Source organism: Chiloscyllium plagiosum, chromosome 16 (assembly GCF_004010195.1).
Source record: "Chiloscyllium plagiosum isolate BGI_BamShark_2017 chromosome 16, ASM401019v2, whole genome shotgun sequence".
Classification (NCBI taxonomy): Eukaryota; Metazoa; Chordata; class Chondrichthyes; order Orectolobiformes; family Hemiscylliidae; genus Chiloscyllium; species Chiloscyllium plagiosum.
The window spans coordinates 52,807,803-52,832,844 of record NC_057725.1 but is presented as its reverse complement, the minus strand read 5'-3'; the positions used below and the strand labels follow the sequence as shown (position 1 = coordinate 52,832,844).

The 25,042-nt window shown below is 41.0% G+C and overlaps 1 protein-coding gene across 1 annotated transcript in view; it reads left to right on the top strand.

Moving 5' to 3' along the window:
- LOC122558101 (receptor-type tyrosine-protein phosphatase eta) overlaps positions 1-25,042 on the top strand; it is an 86,405-nt gene that overhangs the window by 48,488 nt on the left and 12,875 nt on the right. The window contains exons 3-10 of the mRNA XM_043706420.1: positions 2,105-2,368; positions 12,542-12,802; positions 15,950-16,210; positions 17,606-17,866; positions 19,489-19,749; positions 21,390-21,650; positions 22,987-23,247; positions 24,763-25,039. Of these exons, the coding sequence (XP_043562355.1) occupies positions 2,105-2,368; positions 12,542-12,802; positions 15,950-16,210; positions 17,606-17,866; positions 19,489-19,749; positions 21,390-21,650; positions 22,987-23,247; positions 24,763-25,039 (2,107 nt within the window). The remainder of the gene's footprint in view (positions 1-2,104; positions 2,369-12,541; positions 12,803-15,949; positions 16,211-17,605; positions 17,867-19,488; positions 19,750-21,389; positions 21,651-22,986; positions 23,248-24,762; positions 25,040-25,042) is intronic.

The following is a 25,042-nucleotide window of genomic DNA, read 5'->3' as shown; positions in this document are numbered from 1 at the left end:
CCCCCCCCCCCCCCCAATCAACTTCTGATTTTAAGGAGAAATTTATGGTTTTCATCTAAGATCTGGTGCATACTTCATCAATCTCTCAGCAGCTGAACTAACAAATGTGACTAAGATGATATCTGATGTAAACTGTTCATGTTTTGTTTTAGAATCAGCCTTTGAAGATACTGAACAAAAGTAAGTGTTCTTATCTCCTTATGAGGCAAAATTGATAACTGTTAGCTACAAAAAATACCCTCCTGTGTCTTAGCTCTGAGCTTCACCAGAGAATGTTCTTTTCATTTGATTAAATTGCACATTTTTTTTTGTTTTTGATCTTTCTTTATAAATTCACATCGATAGAATGTTTCTTGTTCATGGATTCAATGTTAGATCAGTCAGCCCTCCTTTCAATAATACATTCTTCTCCGTTTCCTCAAATTTAATTTTGGAAATATTTCCTATAAATAGAAATATATAAACTGCAAATGGCACTGGTGTAGTTTGGTATTTGGTCAGCATAGATATAGAGGACCAGGGGACCCTATTTCTATGCTATATGACTCTAATAATTTTGATGATTTCATTACATGATGAGATAAATTGCTCCATATCCCATCCTTCTAAAATCAGAATTGATAGATGGTTCACTGGTTTACCAATGTCCATTTCCAATCTATCCCCAGCCCTGTCTAACCCCATTGTACTGTCCCAGCATTGCAGCCTCTGGTTCTTCTGAATTCATCTTATTTCCCAACACAACTCTGAAACTAACTCATTCTTCAATCCTTCCAATGAATAAATCCCAAGGTAAGACAAAATAAAATCTAGTTAAAAATGCCAAAGCACGGCTACTTTGCTTACTGCCTTAAATGATATAAAGTCAATTTGTACTTGAAGGTAGCAGTTGAATGATACATTGCCTCGACCAAAAGTATTGATCCTATTTATTTTTGCAGATGCTGCCTGACCTGATAAGAACTTCAAGCATTTTTTTGTTAGCTTTTTAGATTTCTAGTAGCTGTAATATTTTAGGTTTGTTTTAGAGTACAGTGAATGTGCTCAGAGTTAAGTGATTGAATTATGCATCTGTGAGGCTAGTCCTAGCCTACACCTCTGAGAGAAAGTTATGCGGTTGCCCAGAAGAATAATATGTAGGAGACAGTGGAAAGGCTGCAGGCACTTGATTCATGTTAAACTCCTGTCCAAAATAGGAGGATTGAGAACCCTAACTTCATCACTCTTGAAATGTACTTGGGTACTTTTTAAAATTCAGTCAAGATATAAGAACCTCCATCTGCAAAACAACATTGACGTAGAAAACATTGACATAGAAACCATTTCAATCATACGTTTTTGTGCAAAAGAAGGATACAGATCAAAACTGGAAGTTGGAAGACGCGATCAGATACCTGGGGGAAAAAATAAGATTCAAAATGCTCTTAATGGGACAAGGAATGGATAATAAGGTACAATGGTTTAGGAAGAGGATTTCAGAAGAGTAGAAGGTGAAGAAGGAATGCATAATAATTCCAAGCTGGTGGGTGAACTGGCACAACAGGCTCACAATGAAAGGGTGGCTCAGTGGTTAGCACTGCTGCCTCACAGCACCAGCGTCCCAGGTTCGATTCCAGCCTCGGGTGACTGTGCAATCTCCACACAGACATTCTCCCCGTGTCTGCGTGGGTTTCCTCCAGGTGCTCCGGTTTCCTCCCACAGTCCAAGATGTGCAGGTCAGGTGAATTGGCCATGCTAAATTGCCCATAATGTTAGGTGCATTAGTCAGAGGGAAATGGGTCTGGGTGGGTTACTCTTCGGAGGGTCTGTGTGGACTGGTTGGGCCAAAGGGCCTGTTTCCACACTGGAAGGAATCTAATCTAGTAGAATTACATGAGTCCTTGGAAGGAATTTATAAATATCTATGAAGATTTGAATTCAACTCCTTTATGGACAGAGACGTGTTGCTGATACGCAAATGTGACCCAGTGAACAAATGCAGATTGGTTGTAGAGATTTGAATAAGTTGGAGATTGTATAAGGTGGAAATCAGGAGGCTAGCAAGAGGGAAATGGAATACTTTTTTATATTGATTTGCATAACATTTTAATTTTGTTTTAAACAGCTTCTCTCAAGCCTGGAGATATCGTGGTGATAAGCGTAACCAATGTTTCCATCTCTCTGGCCTGGGGACCTGCAGACATGAATGGCATCCAGTATAATTTCAGCATTATCTACAATTCTTCTGATACAAGTGGAAACAAAACAGCAGTGTCAAACTTCACAACAATAACTGATTTACTTCCTGGAACCAATTACACTATTGCTGTAGCAACTATTATTGTTAATGGCACAAGAAGTGATCCTGTGGTTAGAAATGTGTTTACAAGTAAGTAAAGCACAATGGTCTTGAGTCTCCTTTGGGAGTAATTTCCCAATTATGGTCCGAACACTGCACTGCTTTTGTCTTGTTGAAACTATGGGCAACTCTTCGTGCAAATTAATTGAATAAGCCCAAATGCAGTATCTCCCATGTGTCAGTGTTATCGAACACAATGAGTCTGTGACTGAATGAAGGCCAAAGATCCTCAAGGTGCTAAGACAGTTCTAAAATAAGACAAAAACCATTCTATCCAAGTGAGGATGGAAGCTACAAAATAAATATTGTCTATCAATTTATTTAAACTGATCAATTTCTGCACCAGTGGGCAGGCTCGACAATGTAATGCTGGAAAGGCACAGCAGGTCTGGCGGCATCCAAGGAGTAGGAGAATTAATGTTTCAGGTGAAAGCCCTTCATCAGGAATCCAGTGTGCAGGCGTGTGATTTTAAATCACTGCAATTCAGATGATTAATCCTGGATTCGTATGACCATAGTTGTCTGTGTGCCTGAGAATCTGAGAATAGAGTGATGTGCATAACTTCCCTGCATCCCAACCAATATGTGTAATCAGTCAGTGGAAAGTTGCTTTTCTGACCTGAGGGTCTAATCAGTTCAGTTCAGATTTCCTACTCTCTCCCAAAGAGCATGAAAACCTTTCTGATCCATCAGTCAAGTGATTTAACCCACCTAACATCCAAACCAAAACATTATGGCTGTAAGTTGAATAGAAAATCCTGGTGAGTATGCTGTGTTTAGGGAAAACTAGCTAGAAATATAAAAACAGATATCAAGAGTTCCTCCAGGCATGTAAAAAGGAAAAATGTATATTCATTGGATGTTGGTCTTCTGAGGAGAGAGAGAGAGAGAATGGTGAGTTAACAGCAGATAATTAGGAAATGTTAAATGACACAAACAAATCTTTGCTTTTGTCTTTATACTGGAGAATAAGAAAAAAGGTCCAGAAATAATAGGAAGTCAGGAGGTGGGTAGGAGAAAACAAATTGCTGAAATTACGATCACCGGGGAAGCAGTATTGAGCACACTGATGGAGCTATGGAGTGACAAGTCATTGGGTTCTGATGGACTTCATCCTAAGATCCTAAATGCGGTGAAATAGTGGATGAATGAGTGTTAATTTTCCAAGATTTGCTCAATTCTGGAATGGTTCCATTAGACTATAAAGTTGCAAATGTAACCCTTGCATTCAACAAGGAGGGCAGGAGGGGCATACAACAGGAAATGATGAGCCGGTTAGCTTTACATCTGGCATTGGGACAATGTTAGAATCAATCATTAAGAAAATTTTAGCTGGGTACTTTGATTACTACTTCTACGTGTTTGGGAAGGGCCAATATGGCTTTGTGAAAGAAAAAGCCTGTTTAACAATTAGAAGATTTTAAATGAGCAACAATTGTGGTGAATATGCTCTCCAGATGTGAGAGAACCCATAATGTATTGTATTTGGATTTTCAGCAAGCAATTATCAAGGTGCCACAAAAAAGATGCTCATGTAAAGTAGAAGTATACACAGTAAGGGGTAACCTACTAATGAATTATTAACACAAAATTAACAAATTGGTCTTTCACAGACTGGCAGCATGCAACATGTGGAGTCCTGCAGCGGTCTTTGCTGGGGGTGTCAGCTTGTTACAGTTTATATCAGTGAGCTAGATGAAATGTATGCAGGCATGTACCTAAATTTGCAGGTAATACAAAAATAAGTAATAAGGTATATTGCAAGTTAAACATATGGAGATTGCAGACCAGTATAGATGGAGTGACTATGCAAAAATCTGGCATATAGAATATTATGTGGTAAAATGTGAAAATGTTCACTTTTTGGCAGGAAGACTGAAAAAGCCAAGTATTACTTAAATGGAAAACTACAACAGAATTGTGAAATAGTGGACAAGTCGCTAATTGTTACTATACAGATGTAGCAAGTAATCAAAAAGGTTAATGGAATGCTGTCATTTAATATGAGAGGAGTTGAACATAAAAGTAAGGATAGAAGGCTCCCTGTCATCCAGGGGCTTTGATGAAATCACAAATCAAATACTGTTCACCATTGGTCACCTTATATAAAGAAGGATGTAACTGTAATGGGAGTAATTCAGAGGAGGTTTACAAATTTAATGCTTGGAACTGGTGGGTTGTTTTATAATTTGATTTATTATTGTTGTACCTACGTACAGTGAAAAGTTTTGTTTTCTGTGCAGTACAGGCAGATCATACCATTATAAAGTGCATAGGGTGATAGAACAGAGTGAAGAATAAAATGTTATGGCTACAGAGAAGGTGCACCAAGAGCGAGATCAACATTTAAATTTAAAATTTGAGAGATCCATTCATAAATCTAATAATAGCAAGGAAGAAACTGTGCTTGAATCTGTTGGTATGTGTATTTAAGTTTTTGTATCTTCTGCCTGAAAGAAGAGTTTGGAAGAGATTAAAACCAGGCTGGGAGGGATCTGAGTATGTTGGCTGCCTTCTCAAGGAAGCGAGAAGTATAGATGGAGTCAATAGATGGAAGGTTTGCACGATGAACTGGGCTGTGTTCACAACTCTCAGTAGTTTTTTACAGTCCTCGGCAGAACAGTTGCGATACCAAGTGTGATGCACCCGGATAGAGTGAGTTCGATGATGCATAGATCTATGAAAATTGGGGGGAAAATAATAAGGAAAGATTTACACATTGTGGTTCCTTTCACTGAATTTTCAAAGAGTGGAGAATGATTTAATTGAAGTATATAAAATTGTGAAGGTAGATGTGGAAAGGATGGTTCCTGTTCTGGATCAGTCCAGAACCAGGTGGAATTACTTTAAGGTTTGAAGTGACACTTTTCCATCAGGAGGGAGATTGTGCAATTTAGAACACTTCACCTCAGAAGATGTGGAGAGTGATTGATTATTAAAAATAATCAATCAACCAGGGCGGTACGGTGACTCAGTGGTTAGCATTGATGCCTCACAGCGCCAGAGACCCAGGTTCGATTCTAGCCTTGGGTGACTATTTGTGTGAAGTTTGCACATTCTCCCCAAATCTGAGTGGGTTTCCTCTGGGTGCTCCGGTTTCCTCCTTCAGTTCAAAAGACATGCAGGTCCGGTGAATTGACTACACTCAATTGCCTGTAGTGTTAGGTGCATTAGTCAGAGGGAAATGGGTCTGGATGGGTTACTCTTCGGAGGGTCAGTGTGAACTTGTTGGACCAAAGGGCTTGTTTCCACACCGTAGGGAATCTAATCTGAGGTGGAAACTGAGATTCTTGTTTTATATGGGAATCAAAAGTTTTTGGGGGTTAGTAAAAAGATGGAATTCAAAACTCAGCCATGATCTTGTTGAAGTCAACAATGGTATCATGACTGCTATGGCTAGGATTCACATTTAATCCCAGCTTTATTAATAAATTGAATATAAATTCCAAGAGCTTCCACATATCAGAGTTTGCACTCGTGACCACAGTTTTAGCCTGCACCTCTGGATTTAATAATCAAATAACTACAACTGCAGATGGGCAGGAATTTGTTCCCTTGGAGGGTAATGAATGTATGCAATTCTGTGCCCATGGAATTGTGGAGACTAGATCAACGAAAGTACTGTGTGTTTGACTGCTATGCTAAGCTAGAGGAAAAGAGGACAAGAGGTCTAAGGGAAATCCGTTACCATTTTGCATGTTGACATACTTGTGGGCTGAATGACCTATTCCAGTTGCTCTTACATGTAATTTTATGGTCTGTGAGGCACAACTGGTGATTCTCATTTTGTTACATCAATAGGTTGGTGGTGACACGGTCAGTTGATTTCTCATCAATGTACCTGTCAATTCCCATTGTCATGTTGAGTATGATTGATAGTGAAGATACTACTCATAATCTTGCTTTTATGTCAGCACTGAAGCAGAAAACTGAGACATGTGGTAACTGCGTTCGTGTATGGACCCAATTCTGTTGAATGTTTGATTATTGGGAAGCTGAAAGAGAATGTTAAAGCTGCAGTATGAGAGTCTAGTTAATTCATGTCCAACCCAGAACTTGGCAAACTTGTTCACTTTCTTGGCTAGTGAACTCAACTTGAGGCAAGATTGCTCAAGTGAATTTGGTCAGGACAGTTTCATAATGTAGGAGTAAGTTTTTAAACGATCTCATAGTGGGAGGTAGATTATTGATGTAATGTTTGTGCTGGCCAGTTCAGTGCAGTGGATCAGATTTGACATGATATGGATTGGGTCCTGCTGAGGCTCTCATGGATCATTGACAGGAGTGGAGGAGCAGGCAATGTGAGGCTGATGCTGTTCTCAACATCTGATTAATATCTGCAGAACCGAATGCTGTGACCAACGTAACTCGTGAATCACAACACCACTTCAATTACTCTGAGATGGGACCACCAATCAGACTATAAAGCTAAAGTACAGGTATAGGGTAGAGATGGTTGGAAATTCATCTTCAAATAGAACTGTTATTGATGAATCTGTTACAGTGGTGGATCTGAGCCCTGGGACCAATTACACATTCAATGTGTTCATGCTGGCAGCAGATGGTACAGCAGCAGGTCTGGTTCCAGTAACTTTACAACAGGTACGGAAACTGCTCAGTATGGACTTCAGACTAAGATGTCCTTTTGTGATCATCACCAATGGGTCAACCTGGAGAGAGTTTCTCTTAACATTCCTGCTGATGAATAAATAAGAACAAGATGAACACATGAAGTTGAGACATTTTGCTCACCACTGAAGCTGAGAATCTCTTGGTGGGGAGATTTGAGATTGTCAGCTATTATCTTGGTTTGTATTGAAAAAGGGTCTGCAATTATTTGTTCCATGATTGTCAGACCTTTGAGCATGGTAGTGGAGGAAGTATTATGTTTTGGAATGAAGTAAGGAATCTGCTGTGGAAAGTGAAATGTGTGGTGTATTAGGCAACAGGGCGAGGTTTGTTTTGAATTTTCGACGGAATGTGGATGTTATTGTTGATTACCAATACCTACTGGGCGACACGGTGGCACACTGGTTAGCACTGCTGCCTCACAGCGCCAGAGACCCGGGTTCAATTCCCGCCTCAGGCGACTGACTGTGTGGAGTTTGCACGTTCTCCCCGTGTCTGCGTGGGTTTCCTCCGGGTGCTCCGGTTTCCTCCCACAGTCACAAAGATGTGCAGGTCAGGTGAATTGGCCATGCTAAATTGCCCGTAGTGTTAGGTAAGGGGTAAATGTAAGGGTATGGGTGGGTTGCGCTTCGGCGGGTCGGTGTGGACTTGTTGGGCCGAAGGGCCTGTTTCCACACTGTAAGTAATCTAATCTAATCTAATCTAATCTACTGTTCAGAGGATTAACTGTTGTAGTTGCACGCTATACTGTTTTTCTGATGTATAGTGAAATTACGTGGCTTGCTTGTACATTTCAGAAGATAATTAAAATGCAGTCAGGTTGACGGTGAGCTTTTACAATAAGTAAGGAAGCTGATCACTATAGACTTTGGCTTAATGTGTTGTTTTGTGATCATCAGCAATAGATCAAACTGGAGAGAGTCTATCTGCTAAAATACCCTTTTTCCTTCCTGAGAATAGGGAAGAACAGGATGAACAAATGAGTTTGAAACATCGCGCTCACTATTGAAATTCAGAATCTTTGCATCGGGATATTGGTTTATCATCACGTGTACCAAAGTACAGTGAAAAGTTTTGTTTCCAAGCCGTACAGGCAGGTCATATTAAGCAGGGATGTATAGATCATAGTTGTAAAGAAAACGTGGAGGTATACGGGTTATGTCGCACAGGACATGCCATAGGTGAGATCACCATTAGCAAGATAGCGTTATTTGAGATTAGAGAGACCATTCATTAGTCTCTTAATGGCTGGGAAGAAGCTGTTCCTGAACCTGCAGGTGCGTGTGTTCAAGATTCTGTACCTCCTGCCTGATGGATTATGGTTGGTGATCTTGGTTTGTATCTGGAACAGGTCTGGAGTTATATTTGTTCCATGTTTGCCAGATCTTTCCAGAAGGTAATTGACTTGTTTTGTTTTGGAATTTAAGTGAGGATTTTGCTGTGTGAAGAGAGATGTGGTGCATTAGGCAACAGGTTGAGATTTCTTTTGAATTTCTTGATGAAATGTGGCCATCATTGTTCATTACCAATACTTACTGTTCAGAAGATTATCTGCTGTAGATGCATGTTAGAATGTTTTTGTGACATGAATAGTGAAAGTATGCAGCTCGTCCATAATTTTGAGGATAATTAAGATGCAGCCATGTTGCTGGTGAACCTAGAGACCTATGGAGGCCAAACCAGTTCAGAATGGCAGAACTCTTTCCCTAAAGGTCAGTCGTGAATCAAGTGTTTTCTTTACATCAAAAACAATAGTTGCATGGCTGCCCTAACTGGGATTCACCTCTTAATTCTAGTTTTAAAGGTAAATTCTGCAGAGTCCTGCTGGACATAGGGTTTTATTAATGAATTGCCCTTCAATTCCATGAACTGTCATATAGCCGGCTTTGAACTGTGTCCCCACACATAAATCCAGAGGCCCAGGTTAATGAGTCAACAATCACTGTCCTCTGGGACTCAATCAATGGTTCTGTATTTAGAATAATTACATCACAATGTACCAACCAGTAGGTAGATGGTGAAATGGTTGGTTGATTTCTCATCAGTATACCATTCGACCCGTCGTCTCACTGAGGATGATTGATATGGAAGATACTGCTCATAATCTTGCACTGCTCATAATCTTGCCTTTATGTCAGCAGTGAAGCAGCAAATTGAGATATTGCAGATTGGATGCTGTAACTGAGCTGTTGTGTGAACCAATTCTGTTACACGTTTAGTTACTGGACAACTGCAAAAGGGGAATGTCAAATATGTCGAAATGAAAGACAGCAAGCGGGGCCTGAATAATCCAAACTTATCAACTTGTTCATAGTCTTGGCTTGTGATGTAATATTGACACTCCTAACAAACTACTCCTGAGGCAAGAGAGCAGAGGGAATTTCAACAGGGCACTTCCTCACGTAGAGTTAAGGTTAATTGACCTTTTGTGAAGAGTTGTCTTGGTTGTTGATGTGATATTTGTGATGGTCAGGTCAGCTTACTGAATCAGCAGTGGATCAATATGAATTGGTCTCTTGGACGTTTTGCCTGCTCCTCCACTCCTGTCAATGTGAGGCTGATATTGTCTCAATGTTTGATTAATATTTAAAGTACCAAATGCTGTGATCAACGTAACCCTTGTGAATTGCACCACCACTCCAATTACTCTGGGATGGGACTCCAGAGTATAAGACTGGTTCCAGGTATAAAATAGAGATGATTGGAGGTCCATCTTTAAATAGTCGTGTTATTGATGAGTCTGTTACCATGGTGGATCTGAGTTCTGGGGCCGATTACACATTCAATGTACTCACACTGGTAGCAGATGGTACAGAATCCAGTCCAGTTGCAGTTTCTTTTACACCAGGAAAGGAAGAATAGGCAAGAATGGGATGAAAACATGAATTTAATACATTTTACTCACCGATGCAATATGTTTCAGAATCCTATGGGAGGAGGATTGAGATTGTTAGATACAACCTTGGTTCATATTTGGAAAAGGTTTGAAGTCCAATCTGTTTGTATGTAAGTCTTTCATCATGCTGTGCAGGAATAGTTGTGTCCTGGAATGAAGTAAGGAATCTACTCTAGTAACACAGAATGTTAGATCATAAGATAGAGCAGCAGAATTAGGCCATTAGATCCATCAGTCTGGCTCACAATTTGATCGTGGCTGATATGTTTTCTCAACTGCATCGTGCTCCATCTGCCCTTAGGTTTGTCATACATGTGGAGGCCAATCTATCTCTGTCTTAAAATCACTCAGTGAATTGGACTCCACCGACTTTTGTGGCAATGAATTCCAGAGATTCACCACCCTCTAATTGAAGAAAATCCTCCTTAGCTCAGTTTGGAAGAGTGATCCCTTCACTCAGGCTGTGCACTCGTGTTCTAGTCTCCTGTACTTGGGGAAACATTTTCTTTGTGTCCACTTCATTCGGGCACCTCTGTATTCTGTAAGGTTCAGTGACATCCTACACTATCGCCACCACCACCACCATCTAAACTCGATCGAGTATAGACACAGAGTTCTCAACTGCTCCTCATCTGAAAAATTTTGTCATGGGAATTATTCATATAAACCTCCTTTTGGACCCCTCCAAAGTCAACACATACTTCCTTCCCACTAGTGCCCAAAACTGCTCTCAATATTCCATAAGCCGTCTGACTAGACTTTATACATCCTCAGATGTCACAATGAAAGACCGAGCTAGCTGGACCGGAATCAACTAAACTTGTCAACTTGTTCACAATCTTGGTTTGTGATGTACCATTGACAATTATAACAAACAAGCCTTGAGGCAAGAGAGCACGGGGCAATTTTGACAAGACATTTGCGCATGTAGATGTAAAGTTAAAGGATCTCTTGGTGGGAGTTAGGTTATTGATGTGCTATTTGTGATGGCCAGTTCAGCATAGCACATCGGAATTAGAAAATACAGATCGGTCCTGTGAGGTTCTCGTGGAATATTGACAGGAGTGGAAGAGCAAACAATGTGAGGCTGATGTTCTCAACATCTGATTACTGTTTGCAGTATCAAATGCTGTGACCAACGTAACCCTTGTGAATCACAACACCACATCAATTACTCTTGGATGAGACCGCCAATCAGACTATAAGACTGAGTATAGGTATAAGGTGGAGATAATCAGAGCTCCATCTTCAAGTAGCACTGTTGATGGTGAGTTTACTACAATAATGGGTCTGAGCCCTGGGACAAATTATACTTTCAGAGTGTTGACACTGGTGGCAGATGATACAGCAACACATCCAGTTACAGTTTGGTTTACAACATGTAAGGAAGCTGCTCAATATGGACTTTGGATTAATGTGTTATTTTGTAATTGTCACCATTGGGTCAAACTAAGAGACTCTGTCTCTTAATGTTCACATTTTCCAACATAAGAATAACCAATAGTGGGATGGAAACAAACATTTGATATGTTTCAGTCACTGATGTCAGGAGGCTCAAATCTTTTGGTAGGAAGATTCAGATTATTTCAGAAACAGTCTTGGTTTACATCTGAAAAAGATCTGAAGTTATAGTTGTTCTATGATTGTCTGACCTTTAAGCATAGTAGTGGAGGAAGTGTCATGTACTGGAATGAAGTAAGGAATTGTGTGGTTTGCTCATCCATTTCGGAGGATAATTAAGATGCAGTCATATTGCTGGTGACCCTGAAGACAAATGGAGGCCAAACCAGTTCAGAAAGGCAGATCTCTATCTGTATATGTCATTGTCAGGTGTTTTATTTTACATGAAAACATGGTAGTTTCATGGCTGCGCTGTCTTGGATTCACCTTTTAATTCCAGCTGTACAGGTAAATTTGCGAGAGTCCTACTAGACAAAGGGCTTTATTAATGAATTGAACTCCAATTCCATCAGCTGGTATGTGGCAGATTTTCAACTCATGTCCCCAGAGACTAAGCTGAGCTTCTGGATTTACAAGTCCAATGACATTGTCCCTCTGAGACTCAGTGATAATCAATGGTTCTGTCTTTGGTATAATTGCATAAAATTTTGACAACCATTACTTCAAGAGTGAAACTATGGGTTGACTTCTTAATAAAGCATTGAGGAGCCCATAGGCTCGTTGAGGATGATTAATATAGAAAATACCATTTGGAATGTCAGCAATGAAGTAGAAGACTGAGATGTCACAGGTGAACTGAGGTTACTGGACTGTTGTGTGAACCAATTCTGTTGCACCTTCGGTTATTGGGCAGCAGTGAAAAGAGAATGTCAATGATGTTGAATTGAAAGACAGCACTAGCGGCACCTGAATCAAACAAACTTGTCAACTTGTTCACAATCTTGGCTCATGATGTTATATTGACACTTCAAACAAATTGATCCTGAGGCAAGAGAGCACAGGAAATTTTGACAGGACATTTCTACATGGAGTCAGGGTAAAGGATCTCTTGTTGGAAATTGTTTTTTTTTGTGTGATGTTTGTGATGACCAGTCAGCACACTGGATGTAGAACGGTATGAATTGGTCCTGCTGAGGCTCTCATGGATGATTGCCTGCTCCTCCTGTCCTGTCAATGTGAGGCTGATGTTGTTCTCAACATCTGATTATTATCTGCAGAACCAAATGCTGTGACCAATGCAACCCTTGTCAACCGCAACACAACTTCAATTACCCTGAGATGGAACCGCCAGTCAGATTATAAGGCTGAGTACAGATATAAGGTGGAGACAATTGGAGATCCATCTTCAAATAGCACTGTTAATGATGAGTCTACTACAGTGGTGGATCTGAACCCTGGGACAAAATACACGTTCAGAGTGTTGACACTGACAGGAGATGATACAGCATCTGAACCGGTCACAGTTTCTTTTACAACAGGTAAGGAGACTGCTCAATATGAATTTTGGATTGATGTGCTCTTTTGTGATTGTCACCAATGGATGAAACTGGAGAGAGTGTCACTTAAAATTCTCTTTCTATCTAAGAATAACCACAATCTGGATGATAATATGAATTTGAAACATTTTCCTCACTACTGTAACTCAGAAACTTCTGGTAGGGAGATTGAGATTACATCAGCGTGGATCTTGGTCTGTATCTGAAATGGGTCTGAAGTTATATTTGTTGGATGTTTCTCAGATCTTTGAGCATGGGAATGGAGGAAGTGTAATATACTGGAATGAAGTAAAGTTTTACTCTGGAAAGTAAAACATGCGATGCATTAGGCAACACGATGAGATTTCTTTTGGATTTATTAATGCACTGTGACCGTCATTGATTACCAATACTTAGTGTTTGGAAGGTTATCTGCTGTAGTTGCACGTTTAAAATGTTTCTGTGATGTTGGTAGTGAAATTGTGTGGTTTGCAGGCCCCAAACAGAGGATAGTTAAGATACAGTCATGTTACTGTTGAACCTGGAGATAAATGAAGGCCAAACCAGTTCAGAATGGCAGATCTCGTTCCCTAAAGGTCACTGGTGAATCCAGTGTTTTCTTTCACATGAATACACAAAATAGTTTCCTGACTGCCGTACTGGGATTCACCACTTAATTCCAGTTTTAAAGGTCAAATCACAAGAGTCCTGCCAAACAAAGGGCTTCATTAATGAATTGAACTGAAACTGCATCAGCTGCTAAGTGACTGGGTTTGAACCATGTCCCACATATTAAACTAAGCCCCTGGATCTATGAGTCCAATGACATTATCACTGTCCTCTGAGACTCAATTGGTGGTTCATTACTTGAGTAATTGCACCACAATTTATCAATGTTGGTGGTGAAATAGTGGGTTGATTGCTCATCAATATATAATTCACTCCATCGGCTCACTGAGAATGATTGATATGGAAGACCTTGCACATAATCTTGGCGATATGTCAACCATAAAACTGAAGGATCAGGGATGTGCTGTAATAACTGTGCTGTTGTGTGGAACCAATTCTGTTGCACCTTCAGTGCAAGAGGAGAACGTCAGAGATGTCAAAATGAAAGGCAGCTAACCAGACCTGACTCAGGCAAACCTGTCAACTTCCTTCAGTCTTGGCTTGTGATTGAACATAAAAACAAATAATGATCCAGCCCTGAGGCAAGAGAGAACACATCAGCATCTAGGAGAAACGTTTGAGGAACTCTTGGAGGGAATTTGGCTTAGATGTGATGTTTGTGATGCATTGGTCCTGCTGAGGCTGTCATGGATCATTGAGAGGCAGAAAAGGGCAGGCAAAGTGAAGTTGATGTTCTCAATGTCTGATTTCTATTTGCAATACCAAATGCTGTGACTAATGTAACGCTTGTGAGGCACATCACTTCAATTACCCTGATATGGGACCGCCAGTCAGACCATAAGACTGAGTATAGATATAAGGTGGAGATGCTTGGAAATCCATCTTCAAATAGCATTGTTACTGATGAGTCTATGACAGTGATGGATCTGAACCCTGGGACCAATTGCACAGCCAACATATTCACACTGGCGACTGATGGAACACCGACCGTTACGGTTACAGTTTCTTTTACAACAGGTAAGGAAGCTGCTCGGTATGGACTTTGGAATAATATTGGAATGCAAGGTGAGGCTGATGTTGTTCTCAAGGTCTCCTTTCTATTGTTCTGCTGTGATCATGATCATCAATGGATAAACCTGGAAAGAGTCTCTCTCTCTCTCTCTCTCTCTCTTAACATTCCCTTTTTCCGCCCTAAAAGTAAGCACAAACGTGTTGACACCAGGAATGTGAAACATTGTGACATTCGATATTGAATGTCATGATCTTCACATGGGGAGATTGAGATTACTTAAGATGTGATGTTGGTTTGTATCTAGAAAGATCTGAAGCTGCAAATGTAGCATGTTTCTGAACTCATTCAGGATTGTATTGGAGGGAGTGTTGTGTACTGAAATGAAGTGAGGATTCTGATGTGAAAAATACGGTGTGTTAGGCAACACAATTAGAGTTATTTTGAATTTATTGATGGAATGTGACCATCATTGTTCATTGCTAGTACTAAGTGTTTCGAGGGTTATCGGCTGTAGTTGCATGTTAGAATGTCTTGGTGACATGAACAACAAAGTTGTGTAGTTTTCTCATCCATTTCAGAGGATAATTAAGATGCAGTTATGTTGCTGGTGACCCTGGAATGACCTGGAGGCCATATTAGTTCAGAGTGGCAGATCTCCTTCCCAGAAGGTAATCAGTAAATGAAATGTTTTCTTTTCGTGGCTGCCTTGACTGGGATTCACCTTTTTAGTTCCAGGTTTAAATGTGTAGTCACCAGAGTCCTACTGGACCTACCGCTTTACTAATGAATTGAACTGAAATACCATCAGCTGTTGTATGACCGATTTTAACATGTCCCCACATGTTAACTTCGACCCCTGCATTTATGCGTCCATGGTCATTGTGCTCTGAGACTCAATCAGTGGTTCTGTATTTGGATGAATCGTATCATATTTGACCAATTGGCTAGTTGTGCAATGGTCAATTGATGTGTCATGAATACACAATTTGACCCATTGGTTCACTGAGGATAATTGATATAGAAGATACTGCTCGTAATCTTGCCTTTATGTCAACAATGAAGCAGCCAACTGAGATATCCCAGAATGGATGCAGTAACTGTGCTGCAGTGAATACAACTCTGTTAGACTTCAATTATTGAGCAACTACAAGAGGAGAATGTCCAAGATGTTGAAATGAACGAAAAGAGCTGGGTCTGAATCATCGAAGCCTGTAAACATGGACACAGTCTTGATTTTGATGTAATGTTCATAAATCAACAAACCAGTCCTGAGGCAAGAGAGCACAGGGAATTTCAACAGGGCACGTCCTCGTGGAGATTAAAGGATTGCTTGTGGTGTGTTTTCCTGGTTATTGATGTGATGTTTGTGATGGCCAATTCAGTGCAGTAGATCAGTATTGGAATGGTATGGGTTGGTCCTGCTGAGGCTCTCCTGGTTCATTGAGAGGAGTGGAGAAGCAGGCAATGTGAGGCTGAAGTTGTTCTCAACATCTGATTATTATTTTCAGTTCCAAAAGCCGTGACTGATGTAATCCATGTCAATCACAACACCACTTCAATTACTCTGGGATGGAACCGCCAGTCAGACTATAAGGCTGAGTACAGATATAAGGTGGAGACAATCGGAGATCCATCTTCAAACAGCACTGTTACTGATGAGTCTGTTACAGTGGTGGATCTCAGCCCTGGAACAAAATACACATTCAGTGTGTTCACACTGGTGGCAGATGGTACATCATCAGGTCCAGTCACAGTATCTTTTATGACAGGTAAGAAAGCTATCCAGTATCAACTTTGGATTGATGTGCTCTTTTGTGACTGTCACCAATGAATGAGACAGAAGAGAGACTCTCTTAACATTCCTTCTTTCTTAGAATAAACACAAACTGCATGATAACACTAATTTGAAACATTTTCCTCACCACTGCAACTCAAACACCTGGGAGAGAGATTTGAGATTATATCAGTTCTGAACGTGAATGGGTCTGAAGCTATACTTGGTCCTCGTTTTACAGACCTTTGGGCATGGTAGTGGCGGAGGTGTTATGTAGTGGAACGAAGAAAGGATTCTGCTGTGGAAAGTTAAACATGTGCATTAGGCAACATGATGAGATTTCTTTTGGATTTATTAATGAAGTGGGACCATCATTGTTTATTACCAATACTTCCTATTCAGAAAGTTATCTGCTTTAGTTGCATGTTAGAATGTTTCTGCAACATGAACCATGAATTTGTATGGTTTGCAGACTGATTTCAGAGGACAATTAAGATTAAGCCATGCTGCTGTTGACCTTGGAGTCAAATGGATGCCAAGCCAGTTCAGATTGGCAGATCTGTTTCCCTAAAGGTCACTGGTGAATCAAGTGTCATCATTCTCATCAATAACCAATAGTTTCCTGACTGGGATTCACCTTTTAATATCAAGTTGGACACGTAATGTTGCCAGAGTCCTACCGAACAAAACAGTTTCATTCATGAATTCAACTCAACCTCCATCGGCTGATGCATCCCCATGTATTAATCTAGATCCCTGGATATAAGAGGCAGATGACAATATCACTGTCTTCTGAGACTCAATCGGTGGTTCACGATTTGGAACTATAGCATTTTAACTTACCAACGTTGGTGATGAAATGCTGAGTTGGTTGCTCATCAACATACCATTTGATCAATCGGCTCACCGAGGGTGATTGATGTGGAAGATACTGCTCATCATCTTGGCTTTATGTCAGCAGTCAAGCATAAAACTGATGGATCACAGATGGACTGTAGTAACTGTGCTGTTGTGTGGAACCAATTCTGTTTTACCTTCAGTGCAAATGGAGACTGTCAAAGATGTGAAAATTAAGCACAGAGCTAGGCAGCCCTGAATCAGGGTAACATTTTTACAGTCCTGGTTTGTGATGTAATGTAAAAACATATAATAACCGAGACCTGAGGCAAGAGAGCACAAGGACACTTGAGGATCTAGGAGAAAGATTCAAGGAACTCTTGGAGGGAGTTTGGCTTAGATGTGATGTTTGTAATGGTCAGTTCAGTGTAGTGTATCGGAGGTGGAATGATATGGATTGGTCGTTGTGAGGCTGTCATGGATCATGGGGAGGCGGAGAGGAGCAGGTAGGGTGAGGCTGATGTTGTTCTCAACATCTGATTTCTATTTGTAGCACCAAATGCCGTGACTAATGTAACCCTTGTGAACCGGAACACCACTTCAGTAACTCTGAAATGGAACCGCCAGTCAGACTATAAGGCTGAGTACAGATATAAGGTGGAGACGATTGGAGATCCATCTTCAAATAGCACTGTTATTGATGAGTCTGTTACAGTGGTGGATCTGAACTCTGGGACCAATTACACGTTCAACGTGTTCACACTGGTGACTGATGGTACAGCATCAGATCCGGTTACATTGTCTTTTACAACAGGTAAGGATGCTGCTCAATATGGATTTTGGATTGATATTGGAATGGAAACTAATATTTGGCTAAATATTTGAATGAATTAGAAAGATATGGATTGGTCCTGCTGAAGCTCTCTGAGATCAATCTGAGGTGGAAAGGAGCATGCAAGGTGGGGCTGATGTTGTTCTCAGCGTCTCCTTTCCACTGTTGTGCTGTGATCATCACCAATGGGTCAACCTGGAAATGGGTGAACCTCTTATTGTTCCCTCTTTCCTACCTAAGAGTAAGCACAAATGTGTTGACACCAGGAATTTGAAACAATCTTCAAATGGGGAGGCTGAGATTACTTCAGATGTGGTCTTGGATTGTATCTGGAAAGATCTAAAGCTGCATATGTTGCATGTTTCTCAACGCCTTCAGGATTGTATTGGAGGAAGTGTTATGCACTGAAATGAAGTGAGGATTCTGATGTGGGAAGTGAAAAGTGTCGTGCATTAGACAAACACGACGAAATTTCTTTTGGCATTATTGATGGAATGTGCCCATCATTGTCCATTGCTAGTACTAAGTGTTTCGAAGGTTATCTGCTGTAGGTGCGTGTTAGAAAGTTTTTGCGACATGGCCAGTGAATTTGAGTAGTTTGCTCATCCATTTCAGAGGATACCCACATGGAGGCATGGAGGCCAAATTAGTTCAAAATGGCAGATCTCCTTTCCAGAAGGTAGGTTAGATTAGATTCCCTACAGTGTGGAAACAGGCCCTTCCGCCAAACTGACCCTCCGAAGAGGAACCCATCCAGACCCATCTCCCTCTGACTAATGCACCTAACCGTATGGACAATTTAGCATGGCTAATCCACCTGACCTGCACACCTTTGGATTGTGGGCAGAAACCGGAGTACATGGAGGAAACCAGTTTGACACGTAATGTCGCCAGAGTCCTACCAAACAAAACAGTTTCATTCATGAATTTAGCTCAATCTCCATCGGCTGCTGTATCCCTATATATTAATCTAGACCCTTGGGTTTATGAACCAGTGACATTATCACTGTCTTCTGAGACTCAATCGGTGGTTCACGATTTGGAATAATTGCACCTCAACTTAGCAACATCGGTGATGAAATGGTCGGTTGATTCCTTATCAACATACCATTTAATCCATCAGATGGCCGAGAATGATTGATGTGAAAGATACTGCTCATCATCTTGGCTTTATGTCAGCAGTCAAACATAAAACTGATGGATCAGATGGCCTGTAGTAACTGTGCTGTTGTGTGGAACCAATTCTGTTTTACCTTCAAGCGGACACTGTCAAAGATGGTCAGAATGAAAGTCAGAGCTCGGCAGACCTGAATCAGGCAAAACTGGCAACTTTTAAAAAGTCTTGGCTTGTGATGTGATGTAAAAGTGTATAATAATCTAGCCTTGAGGCAAGAGAGCACAAGGACACTTTAGGATCTAGGAGAAAGATTGAAGGAGCTCTTGGAGGGAGTTTGGCTGAGATGTGATGGTCAATTCAGTGTAGTGTATCGGAGGTGGAATGATATGGATTAGTCCTACTGAGGCTGTCATGGATCATTGAGAGGCAGAAAGGAGCAGGCAAGGTGAGGCTGAAGTTGTTCTCAATATCTAATTTCTATTTGCAGTACCAAATGCCGTGACTAATGTAACCCTTGTGAGTCGCAACACCACTTCAATTACTCTGAGATGGAACCGCCAGTCAGATTATAAGGCTGAGTACAGATATAAGGTGGAGACAATTGGAGATCCATCTTCAAATACCACTGTAAATGATGAGTCTATTACAGTGGTGGGTCTGAATCCTGGGACAAAATACACGTTCAGAGTGTTGACACTGGCGGGAGATGGTACAGCATCAGATCCGGTTACAGTTTCTTTTACGACAGGTAAGGAAGCTGCTCAATATGGCCTTTGGATTGATATTGGAATGGATATTAATATTTGGCTGAATATTTGAATGAATTGGAATGAGATGAATTGGTCCTGCTGAGGCTTTCCTAGGTCAATCTGAGGCGGAAAGGATCATGCAAGGTGGGGCTGATGTCATCCTCAACGTCTCCTTTCCACTTTTGTGCTGTGATCATCACCAATGGGTCAACCTGGAAAGAGTCTCGCTCGCGCTCTCTCGTTCTCTCTCTCTCTCTCTCTCGCTCTCTCACTCTCTCTCTTTCTCTAAGTGTTCCCTCTTTCCGACCTCAGAATGAGTGTAAATGTGTTGACTCCAGGAATTTGAAGCATTGTGACATTCAGTATTGAATGCCACAATCTTCACATGGGGAGTTTGAGTTTACTTGAGATGTGATCTTGGTTTGTATCTGGAAAATCTGAAATTGCATGCGTTCCAATGTTTCTCAAATCATTCAGGATTGTTTGGAGGAAGTGTTATGTACTGGAATGAAGTAAGGTTTCTGCTGTGGGAAGTGAAATGTGCGGTGCTTTAGGCAACATGATGAGATTTATTTTCAATTTATTGATGGAATGTGACCGTTAATGTTCATTGCTAGTACTTGTTGTTTCGAAGGTTACCTGCTGTAGTTACATGTTATAATGTTTTTGCAGCATGGCCAGTGAACTTGTAGTTTGCTCGTCCATTTTGGGAGATAATTAAGGTATGCTCATGTTGGTGACTCTGGAATGACATAGAGGTCAAATTAGTTCAGAATGACCCTCCAAAAAAGGTCTTTGGTGAATGAAGTGTAAAAATCAATAAATGATCATTTCATGGCTGCCTTGACTGGGATTCATCCTTAATTCTGCTTTTAAAAAGTGATGTCACCAGAGTGCTACTGGACCTAGAGATTTTTGACTTTCTATTCAATTCATAATCTGCTGTCTTATGACCTGCTTTGAACCGTGTCCCCACATGCTAACCTAGGCCCCTCGATTTAGGAGTTTATGGCCAATGTGCTCTGAACTCAATCAGTGGATCTGTATTTGAAAAAATTGTATCATATTTTACCAATTGCCTGATAGTGAAATGGTCAGTTCATTTGTGATCAATTTTCCATTTGACCCATTGGCTCGCTGAGGATGTTTGATAGAGAAGACACTGCTCATAAACTTGCCTTTTTGTCAGCAGTAAAGCAGCCAACAGAGATATCACAGATTGGATGCAGTATCTGTGATGCAGTATATACAATTCTGTTAGACTTCAATTATTGAGCAACTACAAGAGGCGAATGTATAAGATGTTGAAATGAATGAAAGTTAGCTGGATCTCAATCACCCAAACTAGTCAACATATACACAGCCTTGGTTTTTGATGTAATGTTGACATTCATAACAAACTAGTCCTGAGGCAAGAGAGCATTTTGACAGGACACGTCCTCATGTAGATTAAAGGATCTCTTATGGTGCATTTTCCTGGTTGTTGATGTGATGTTTGTGATGGCCAGTCCAGTGCAGTGGATCGATATTGAAATGATATGGGTTGGTTCTGCTGAGGCTCTCCTGGATCATTGCCTGCTCCTCCACTCCTCTCAATGTGAGGCTGAAGTTGTTCTCAACATCTGATTACTATTTGCAGTTCCAAATGCCGTGACCAACATAACCCTCGTCAACCGCAACACCACCTCAATTACTCTGAGATGGGACAGCCAAGCAGACTACAAGGCTGAGTACAGATATAAGGTGAAGTCATTTGGAAATCCATCTTCAAATAATAGTGTTACTGATGAGTCTATTACAGTGGTGGATCTGAGCCCTGGGACCAATTACACATTCAGCGTGCTCACACTGGCGGCAGATGGTACAGCATCAGATCCGGTTACAGTTTATTTTACAACAGGTAAGGAAGCTGTTCAAAATGGATTTTGGATTGATGTGCTTTTTGTGATTGTCACCAATGGATGAAACTGAAGAGATTCTCTTAACATGCCTTCATTCTTACCCACAACTGAACACAAAGTAGATGAGAATATTATTTTGAAACATTTTCCTAAGCACTGCAACTCCAAACACCTGGTAGGTAGATTTGAGATTATATCAGATCTGATCTTGGTTTGTATCTTGAATGGGTCTGAAGCTATACTTGGTCCTCGTTTCTCAGGCCTTTGGGCATGATAGTGGAGGAAGTGTTATGTACTGGAATGAAGTAAAGATTCTGCTATGCAAAGTGAAACATGTGGTGCATTAGGCAACATGACAAGATTTCTTTAGGATTTATTGATGGTATGTGACCGTCATTGTAATCTGCTGTAGTTGCATGTTAGAATGTTTGGACAGTGAAGTTTCAGAGGGCAATTAAGATAGAGCCATGTTGCTGTTGAGCCTGGAGACAAATGGAGGCCAAATCAGTTCAGAATGACAGATCTGTTTCCCTAATTGTCATTGATGAATCAAGTGTTTTGTTCCACATCAATAGCCATAGCTTCCTGACTGGGATTCACCTTTTAATTCCAGTTTGAAATGTAACGTCGCCCGAGTCCTACCAAATGAACAGCTTCATTCATGAATTCAGCTCAATTTCCATCAGCTGCTGTATCCCCATGTATTAACCTCGGCCCCTGGATATAAGAGTCAGATGATATTATCACTGTCTTCTGAGACTCAGTCGGTGGTTCACAATTTGGAACAATTGCATTTTATCTTACCAACGTTGGTGATGAAATGGTGGATTGATTGCTCATCAACATACCATTTGATCAATCGGCTCACTGAGGATTATTGATGTGGAAAATACTGCTCATCATCTTGGCTTTACGTCAGCAGTCAAGCATAAAACTGACAGATCACAGATGGACTGTAGTATCTGTGCTGTTGTGTGGAACCAATTCTGTTTTACCTTCAGCGCAAGTGGAGACTGTCAAAGATATCAGAGTGAAAGACAGGCCTGAATCAGGCAGACTTACAGTCTTGGTTTGTGATGTAATGTAAAAACGTAATGTAAAAGCCCTGAGGCAAGAGAGAACACGGACAACTCAGCATCTCTGAGAAAGATTCAAGGAACTCTTGGAGGAAGGTTGGCTTAGATGCGATGTTTGTGATGGTCAGTTCACTGTAGTGTATTGAAGATGGAATAATATGGATTGGTCCTACTGAGGCTGTCATGGATCATTGAGAAGTGGAAAGGAGCAGGTAAGGTGAGGCTGAAGTTGTTCTCAACATCTGATTTCTATTTGCAGTACCAAATGCTGTGACTAATGTAACCCTTGTGAGTCGCAACGCCACTTCAATCACTCTGAGATGGAACCGCCAGTCAGACTATAAAGCTGAGTACAGATATAAGGTGGAGACAATTGGAGATCCACCTTCAAATAGCACTGTTAATGATGAGTCTACTGCAGTAGTGGATCTGAACCCTGGGACAAAATACACGTTCAGAGTGTTGACACTGGCGGGAGATGGTACAGCATCAGATCCGGTTACAGTTTCTTTTACAACAGGTAAGGAAACTGCTCAGTGTGGATTTTGGATTGATGGGTACTTTTGTGATTGTCGCCAATGGATGAAACTGGAGAGCATCTCGCTTAAAATTCCATCTTTCTTTCGACGGATAAACATGAACTGGATGATAACAAACTTTGAAGCCTTTTCCTCTCCACTGTAACTCTGAAACACCTGGGAAGGAGATTGAGATTATACCAGAGTTGATGTTGATATGTATCTGGGGTGCGTCTGAAGTTCTATTTGCTTCACATTTGTCAGATCTTTGGGCACAGTAGTGGAGGATGTGTTATATACTGGAATGAAGTAAGGATTCTACTGTGCAAGGGCAAACCTGTGGTGCATTAGAGATTTTTGTGATGGAATGTGACCATCATTGTTGATTCCCAATACTTACTTTTCAGAAGGTTATCTGCTCTAGTTGCACATTAGACTGTTTCTATGATGCGGAGAGCGAAATTGTGTGGTTTGCAGGCCCCAAGCAGAGGATAGTTAAGATACAGTCATGTTACTGTTGAGCCTGGATACAAATTGAGGCCAAACCAGTTCAGAATGGCAGATCGTATTCCGTGAAGGTCACTGGTGAATCAAGTGTTTTCTTTGACATCAATACACGATAATTTCCTGATTGGGATTCACCTTTTAATTTCAGTTTTAAAGGTTAAGCCAACAGAGCCTACCAAACAAACAGCTTCATTCATGTATTCAGCTCAAACTATATCAGCTGCTGTGTGACCAGGTTTGAACCGCGTCCCCACATATCAAACTAGGCCCCTGGATTTATGAGGCCAATTACATTACCACTGTCCTCTGAGACTCAATCGTTGGTTCACTGCTTGGAGTAATTGTATCACCATTTCACCACCAATGTTGGTAAACTGTGGGTCGATTGCTCATCAATATATCATTCACTCCATCGGCCTGCTGTGGAAGATACTGCACATAATCTTGCCTTTATGTCAGCGGTCAAGTATAAAACTGAATGATCAGAGATGTGCTGTAGTAACTGTGCTGTTGTGTGGATCTTATTCTGTTGCACTTTTGGTGCAAGATGTCAAAATGAAAGACAGCTAGCCAGACCTGAATCAGGCAAACCTGTCAACTTGTTTACAGGCTTGGCTTGTGATGGGATGTAAAAACAAATAATAATCCAGCCCTGAGGTAAGTGAGCACAGAGACACTACCAAACCTGAATCAGGCAAACCTGGCAACTTCTTCAAAGTCTTGGCTTGTGATGTAATGTAAAAATGTATAATAATCTAGCCCTGAGGCAAGAGACCACAAGGACACTTAAGGATCTAGGAGAAAGATTGAAGGAGGCCTCGGAGGGAGTTTGGCTTAGATGAGTCTACTACAGTGGTGGATCTGAACCCTGGGACAAAATACACATACAGAGTGTTGACACTGGCAGGAGACGGTACAGCATCAGATCCGGTTACAGTTTCTTTGACAGGAGTGGAGAAGCAGGCAATGTGAGGCTGAAGTTGTTCTCAATATCTGATTACTATTTGCAGTTCCAAAAGCCGTGACTAATGTTATCCGTGTCAATCGCAACACCACCTCAATTACTCTGGAATGGAACCGCCAAGCAGACTATAAGGCTGAGTACAGATATAAGGTGGAGACAATCGGAGATCCATCTTCAAACAGCACTGTTATTGATGAGTCTGTTACAGTGGTGGATCTCAACCCTGGGACAAAATACACATTCAGTGTGTTCACACTGGCGGCAGATGGTACATCATCAGGTCCAGTCACAGTATCTTTTACAACAGGTAAGGAAGCTATCCAGTA